The sequence below is a fragment of the Sapajus apella genome, unplaced genomic scaffold (assembly GCF_009761245.1).
Source record: "Sapajus apella isolate SASKATOON/1434 unplaced genomic scaffold, GSC_monkey_1.0 scaffold17, whole genome shotgun sequence".
In the NCBI taxonomy this organism is placed as follows: domain Eukaryota; kingdom Metazoa; phylum Chordata; class Mammalia; order Primates; family Cebidae; genus Sapajus; species Sapajus apella.
In genome coordinates this window covers 19,522,202-19,530,449 of record NW_022436957.1, presented here as the reverse complement: position 1 = coordinate 19,530,449, position 8,248 = coordinate 19,522,202, and the positions used below count along the sequence as shown (strand labels likewise).

At 39.7% G+C, this 8,248-nt stretch overlaps 1 protein-coding gene across 2 annotated transcripts in view; it reads left to right on the top strand.

The window, feature by feature from the left end:
- Nucleotides 1-8,248, top strand: part of ACOT9 (acyl-CoA thioesterase 9) — a 44,793-nt gene that overhangs the window by 8,575 nt on the left and 27,970 nt on the right. The window contains exons 2-6 of one of the 2 annotated variants that reach the window (XM_032286128.1): nt 1,602-1,699; nt 3,599-3,625; nt 4,904-4,949; nt 7,729-7,899; nt 8,148-8,185. In XM_032286128.1, the coding sequence (XP_032142019.1) occupies nt 1,602-1,699; nt 3,599-3,625; nt 4,904-4,949; nt 7,729-7,899; nt 8,148-8,185 (380 nt within the window). The remainder of the gene's footprint in view (nt 1-1,601; nt 1,700-3,598; nt 3,626-4,903; nt 4,950-7,728; nt 7,900-8,147; nt 8,186-8,248) is intronic. The other variant, XM_032286129.1, reaches the window with a different exon arrangement.

The following is an 8,248-nucleotide window of genomic DNA, read 5'->3' as shown; positions in this document are numbered from 1 at the left end:
AAGAAGTCCAATTAGCCAGTGAGCATGTGCTCATATTTCTGTGTTCTGTGCAATTAGATGAGTTGACTTGGTGAAAGGTTAAGGATTTGTTCTAGCAGTACAGTTTCAAAACTGCATGTGGATTTTACAGAATACTGTAAATACTGAGAGACTTTCTCTGCTGTCATTCAGAAGAGAAATCAATAGTAGCTTGGTCTCTAAAGAAAACTAAAAATATCCTTTTTTTAAATTTCTTATTCTCACATTAGGTAGTAAGAATTTGCTAGTAAATTGAACTAGAATGAGTGACAGTATCTGGGTGTTTTTTTTTTTTTTTTTTTGATACAGAGTCTCTCTCTGTTGCCCAGGCTGGAGTGCAGTGGCGTGTTATCTGCTCACTGCAACCTCCATCTCCCGGGTTCAAGTGATTCTCCTGCCTCAGCCTCCCAAGTAGCTGGGATTACAGGCGCCCACCACCACATCCAGCTAATTTTTGTATTTTTAGTACAGGTAGGGTTTCACCATGTTGGCCAGGCTGGTCTCAAACTCCTAACCTCAAGTGATCTGGCTGTCTTGGCCTCCCAAAGTGCTGGATTATAGGCGTGAGCCCTGTGCTCAGCCTGTGGGTTCTTGATCTATTCAATGCCTTGCCTTCAACTATGCTCTCGCAGATCAGTTTGTTAATCTGTGATATTGTCTGTGTGCTACCCCTGACATAATATTGTGTGATTGGGAGTCAACATTTAAGCAATAGTGAACCAAAATCAACTTACTTTGGGAGAGTAGGTTAGGCACATTTAGGTAGATAGCTTTTATTTTATTTTATTTTTTGAAGCAGGGTCACATTTTTGCCTAGGCTGGAGTGCAGTGGTGCAGGCTTGGCTCACTGCAGCCTTGACCTCCTGGGTTCGAGTGATCCTCCCACCTGAGCCTCTGAGTAGCTGGGACCACAGGTGCATGCCACCACACCTGGCTAATTTTTGTAGAGATAGGGTTTTGCCACATTGCCCAGGCTGGTCTTGAATTCCTGGGCTCAAGCCATCCACCCTCCTCAGCCTCCCAAAATGCTGGGATTACAGGCATGTGCCACTGCGGCCAATAGATAGCTTTTATTTCTTTGTGTTGGGACTCTAGAAAATTTCTGTGTAAGTTAAATAAATACTTTCTTTGCATCTGGAAAGGGCTAATTCAGTGTTCAAAGTTTACTTTATAATTATTAGGTTTATCTTATTTATTGAGGAAATATGATGTGATAATAAAGAACAGAATAAATTTTTCATAATGAGTTTGCTCAGTTGTTTACCAAATCAATTATGGACTTCTGAAACTAATAAAATAGACTAATAATAAACCCGTTAAACTTAGTTGCCATCTTTTATTTATTTTGAATATAATTACCTAATTGGTCTCTGCTCTCAAGAAATGTTTGCTCTAGTTGGAGAGATGCTTTATGTAATAGCCTCATATGTAAATATACATATACTTGTAAAATGACTGCAAACTCGCACAAGACAATATATACTAAGGGAGTGCTATGGCCAGGTACTCTGGGAGGAGGGTAGGTCTTTGGGGTTGCCGGGGAATAAGCCATGGAATCTACTCTGTTGTATCTTGTTTTATAGGCTTTGTGCCTTGGGCAAGGGGCAGCTTACTCCCGGAAGAGGACTGACTCAAGGACCCCAGAACCCCAAGAAACAGGGAATCTTCCACATTCATGAAGGCAAGCATGGTGTCTATGTTTTATGTCTACGTGCTGAAAAACCTTGTTTTACTTTTATTTGAGAGGTCTACAGAATGATAGTTTAGAGCAAATGAGGCATATTAAAGGTAGATCTTTCATAAATGTTTCTTGACAAAATGACCAGGATAGCTGCATAATATTAATAGCTTTGGGTAGAAGTCACATCCAGATTTTGAACTATTGTTACTGGGAACCTTGGGGACTGAGCTCTTTTAGTTAAGCGATTTCCACTTCCTGTGTGTAGGTTCTGAAGACATGGAAAAATGGAAAAAAAGAGATGGGCCTGTTAGTTATACCAAGTAAACACTCCTAGTTCATAGTTATGTTCGAGGGATCCTGTTAGTCCATGTTTAATGAAAGTTAATTTCAATTACCAGTATGATATGTAAACTATGGACTGTCTTTATTAAACTAGGAGTATTCATTGTAATTAAAATTGTGGATTCTTTAAAGGGTCCAAATAAATTTATGTTATGTATGTATATAAATATACATAAATAAAATTTAAAACTTTTTCCTTGGCCCTCACTACTTGCTTCTCTTCTTTTTTTTTTTTTTGAGTCGGAGTCTCACTCTGTCGCCAGGACTGGAGTGCAATGGCGCGGTCTCAGCCCACTGCCACCTCCACCTCCTGGGTTCAGGCAGTTGTCCTGCCTCAGCCTCCCTAGGAGCTGGGATTACAGGCACCCACCACTACGCCAGCTAATTTTTTGTATTTTTAGTAGAGACAGGGTTTCACCATTTTGGCCAGGCTGGTCTCGAACTCCTAACCTTGTAATTTACCCACCCCGGCCTCCCAAAGTGCTGGGATTATAGGTGTGAGCCACTGCGCCCGGCCTACTTGCCTTTCTTCTTACACTGACTAAGCTAGTAGTAATTATTTTATGTCAGTGAGCATCAGTAGACCGTGTACTATTTGAGGTACCTTCTGTCCATTCTTTTTTTTTTTTTTTTTTTTTTCGAGATGGAGTCTTGTTCTGTCGCCTAGGCTGGAGTGCAGTGGCAGGATCTTGGCTCAGTGCAACTTCTGCCTCCAGGGTTCAAGAGATTCTCCTACTTGAGCTTCCTGAGTAGCTGGGATTACAGGCATGCGCCACCATGCCCGACTAAATTTTGTATTTTTAGTGGAGATGGAGTTTCACTGTGTTGACCTGGCTGGTCTTGAACTCCTGGCCTCAAGTGATCTGCCTGTCTTGGCCTCCCAAAGTGCTGGAATTACAGGTGTGAGCCACCATGCGTGGCCTGCCTTTTTTTTTTTTTTTTGGGGATAGAGTCTTGCTCTGTCGCCCAGGCTGGAGTGCAGTGGCGTGATCTTGGCTCACTGCAGCCTCTGCCTCCTGGGTTCAAGCGATTCTCTGCCTTAGCCTCTCGAGTAGCTGGGATTACAGGTACCCGCTACCATGCCAGACCAATTTTTGTATTTTTAGTAGAGATGGGGTTGCACCATGTTGGCCAGGCTGGTCTTGATCTCTTGACCTCATGATCCACCCACCTCGGCCCTGTCTATTCTTTTATTCAAGGAAGTTAGGAGGAAAAATTAGAAATAATACTAAAGTACTAATGGTTGTTGTTTGCAGTTCTCTATGATTTAATTGTAATTATATGCCAAATTTATGGTGTGTCCATAATTGTTTGATAGAAAAGTCAACCATTGTTTCATGTTAAAATGCATGTTAAAATAAATCATATTTGGTTTTGATCAGTACGTTACTGAAGTACTGAGAATTACTATAGATAATTTCCTATAACTGGAATTTATATTTTGAAGTGCTAGGAAAAAACACGTAGACTCAAGACAGTATTTGAAATACTATAGAGTTATTTTTTACTTTCAAATTATTGCTGGTTTTCTAATTGATTTTCCCTTTATTCATATAGCATGTTCACCTATACACGTGAATCATGGTATGCGTGGCAATTAATATCAGCTTTTCTTTTAAGTGCTTGAATTTTGCAATCGCTAATATATGTTTGCACTTTTGGGCAGTGGCATTAACTAAAATTGCATTATTTGCCTTAGCTTAATATAAGTCTTTGCTTTATTTTTCTGGCTTAAACTTTTCTTTTTTTTTTTTTTCCTTAACTTTGTTGAAGTACAGTTGACAAAATTTATATATATTCAAGGTATAAATGTGGTGTTTTAATAGTTACATATACATTGGGAAATGATTATCAAAATCAAGCTGATTAACATATCTAAAGGGTGTTGAGGAGATGTTGGCTTAAACTTTTCTAACAACCAGGAGACTATAAATATGAGAAATGAATTATAATGAGACTCAGGTTTGGATATTAGTATTAGTCTCTGAACTAAGTAATTTGATCTAATACTGTGTATAAGAAGATAGGTCGGGGCAGGGTGTGGTGGCTCAAACCTATAATCCCAGCACTTTGGGAGGCCGAGGCAGGTGGATTACCTGAGGTCAGGAGTTCAAGACCAGCCTGACCAACATAGTGAAACCCTGTCTCTACTAAAAATACAAAATTAGCTGGGCATGGTGGCGTGTGCCTGTAATCCTAGCTACTTGGGAGGCTGAGGCAGGAGAATTGCTTGAACCTGGGAGGCAGAGGTTGCAGTGAACCAAGATTATGCTATTGCACTCCAGGCTGGGCAGCAAGAGCGAAACTCCGTCTCAAACAAAACAAAACTACAAAACTTAGCGGGGTGTGGTGGCGCAGCACCTGTAATCCCAGCTGCTCGGGAGACTGAAGCAGGAGAATTGTTTGAACCCGGGAGGCAGAAGTTACAGTGAGTCAAGATTGTGCCACTGAACTCCAGTCAGGATGACAGAGCGAGACTCTGTCTTAAAAAGAAAAAAAAAGAAGATAGGTGGGAATCCTGTTCATATCTCCATCATAGTGGTTCTCATCGGGCTAACACTAATACAGCCCCATTAAATGAATAATTGAAGTTATCCTTTTTTGTTTGTTTATACAAATCCTAGTGATTGGCACAAAGATATTCATTTGTGCTCTAAGGAGACAGTATAGTTGTTTCAGGTTTTTAGGGAGCAGAGGCTCAATCCCGTCCCTGTGTTGTTTGTTGTGGCATTAGATGGAAATCTGTGGATCTTTAAATCTTTTGCATACATGAATTGCTTTTCACAGTTCTTGAGCTCATTGCTATAATCTGTTTCTCATATTTCTTTGTTTCATGGAATGACTTGTTTATTTTTGTTTCAGTTCGAGATAAGTTGCGGGAGATAGTAGGAGCATCCACAAACTGGAGGTATGCATCTTTGTTTTCATTCATTCTTTTCATCCCCAAGGTATTATACTAGGCTGTATTTAGGCTCAGTTGATGGTCTCACAGTGGGGATGGGGAGCCCTGTGTTCAGAGATAGGTTGAAAGCATTTTGCTTGAGGGAAAAGGTCAACATTTCAACATACTCATCAGATGACACCTCATTGTCATGAAAGAATATGATTTACATATATTCTGCATTTTTCAGAGTGCATTTAGGTATATTACCTCACTGATTCTCAAAACTTGTGACATACTCATGACATATGTTCCTGTTCCTTTTTGACACATGAAACTGAAACTCAGAGATTGAATGATTAAATGTTAGGGTTTGGGACTTGAACCTGTCTCTTAGTTTCTCTGTTTCATGCAGCTTGACTCCTTTATTGCTTCTTGTCAGTTCAGAATTCGGTCTCCCATATTGTCTTTCTCTTTCTCATAATATTTCCTAGTTGTAAAATACGATCATATCCCTGTTGGTGTACAGAATTTTGAGGCTAAAATGAGATAGAAAAAAACACGAGTGATCACTAGACATATAATAATCTATTGTTGGTATAGAAATTTCTAATGACTTATTTTTAAATTCTTTTTTTTGAAATGGAGTCTTGCTCTTTTTGCCAGTCTGGAGTGCAGTAACATGATCTCAGCTTACTGCAACCTCTACCTCCTAGGTTCTAGCGATTCTCCTGCCTCAGCCTCCTGAGTAGCTGGGATTACAGGCATGCGCTACCACACCTGGCTAATTGTTTGTATTTTAGTGGAGACGGGGTTTCACCATGGCCAGGATGGTCTCGATCTCCTGACCTTGTGATCTGCCCGCCTCGGCCTTCCAAAGTGCTGGGATTACAGGTGTGAGCCCCCATGCCCAGCCTATTTTTAAATTCTTTATATGAAAAATTTCAATTTACTAAAAAGTAGAAAGAATGAATACCTGTGTACCCACCACTTGGATTCGATGCTTATTCATATTTTGCCAAATTTGCCAACATACACATATTGACTGAACCATTTCTAAGTAAATTATAGACACCATGACACTTCATCATGTATCTCCAGTAAATATTTTATAAAACCAGCCTTCGTGTATCTCCAGCAAGTAAGACATTCTCATATGTAATGAAATTGACAGCAATTCCCTGGTAGTACATTAATCATCCATAGTCACATTTCCTCAACTGTTTCTAGTTTTTTTCAGTAGATTACTCCTTTTAACAAAAATGTTTTTTATAACTTTTAAAAAAAAATCAAGATCCAATAAAGGATTGCATATTGCGTCTGATGGTTATGACTCTTTAGTCTCCCCTAATCTAGATTAATGGACAGTCATTCTTCCCCCATGAGCTTGACTTTAAGGAGGCCAAGCCATTTGTCCTGAGAATGTTCCACATTCTGGATTTACTGGTGTCATTTAACTCGTTCCTCTATATCCTGTATTTTTTGTAGGCTAAACATTCCTGGAAATAATTCTTTGTAAGTTAAGCTTAGAAAGGCATCTTAGCTAATGTTCTTGTCAACATTGCTGTTCCATATCCCCTTGTCTCTCTTTTCTCTTCCGCCTTAATCTTCTCTTCTTTTTCTTCCCTTTCTGTCTCCTTTTCATGTTCCGTTCTTCTTTACCTTTTGTTCTGCCTTCCATACCTCCTTTGGATATAGTCCATTTTCCCTCCTCTGTCTCTCTTTCCTGAAATTGAAGGCAGAGAGAGAGAGAGAACTGGGGCTCAGAGAATCCGAGAAATGGGAATATAAAGTAGAGTGGCCAAGCCATTCTTTAGCCTAGAAATATATATATGCACACTATTGTATCCATCTCTCTGAATTTTTAATTTAATTTCAAATATTCTAGTCTTTGAGCATGATTTTTGATAAGGGTGAATATGTAGCTCATTTGGGTTTATATATATATATATATATATATATATATATAAATCACTTTAAGTTTTTTTTTTTTTTTTTTTGAGACAGAGTCTCACTCTGTCGCCTAGGCTGGAGTACAGTGGTGCAATCTTGGCTCACTGCAATGTCTGCCTCATAGGTTCAAGCAATTCTCCTGCCTCAGCCTCCCAAGTAGCTGGGATTACAGGTGCCCACCACCGTGTCTGGCTAATTTTTTTGTATTTTTAGTAGAGATGGAGTTTTCCATGTTGACCAGGCTGATCTCGGTTTCTTGACCTCAGATGATCCACCTACCTCGGCCTCCCAAAGTGCTGGCTTTATAGGTGTGAGCCACCACTCCCAGCCTTAAGCATTTTTTTTTTTTTTTTTTTTTTTTTTTTTGAGACAGAGTTTCGTTCTTGTTACCCAGGCTGGAGTGCAATGGCGCGATCTCGGCTCACCACAACCTCCGCCTCCTGGGTTCAGGCAATTCTCCTGCCTCAGCCTCCTGAGTAGCTGGGATTACAGGCACGCGCCACCATGCCCAGCTAATTTTTTTGTAGTTTTAATAGAGACGGGGTTTCACCATGTTGACCAGGATGGTCTCGATCTCTTGACCTCGTGATCCACCCGCCTCAGCCTCCCAAAGTGCTGGGATTACAGGCGTGAGCCACCGCGCCCGGCAAACATGTTTTTAAGTCTGAGAAATGATACCAGAAATGATCAGTTTCACCAAGTGGCGGGTGGGAAGGGAGGGAAGGATGAGAAGGTGAAAGTAGGTCCAGATCTTCTTTTTCCTCCTTTGATGGTATCTTACTGGCCTGTGTACCACTGGAATTGTGGGCTAGAAGTGCTCTTGTTTTATGAATCCTGCATCCTTTCTTCTCAGAGACCATGTGAACGCAATGGAAGAAAGAAAGTTACTTCATAGTTTCTTGGCCAAATCACAGGATGGACTGCCCCCTAGGAGAATGAAGGACAGTTATATTGAAGTTCTCTTGCCTTTGGGCAGTGAGCCTGAATTACGAGAGAAATATTTGACTGTTCAAAACACCGTAAGGTAACATAGTGCTATTTTTATGTATTTGTTTTTATTTTATTCCCTTGTTTTATAACAATTTTGAAATATAATTTACATATCATACAATTCACCTGTTTAAAGTGTACAATGCCATGGTTTTGGTATTTTTAGAGTTGTGCAGCCATCACCACAATCAATTTTAGAATATTTTCATCACCCTGAAGTGTGTTATTTATTTTCGAAGGGAGACATGATTTTCGTTTAATTCAGTTTGCTTTATTTCACAGATTTGGCAGGATTCTTGAGGATCTTGACAGCTTGGGAGGTACTGGTATTATTTTAGTCTTTCTTTTTTTTTTTTTTTTTTTTTTTTTTTTTTTTTTTTTTT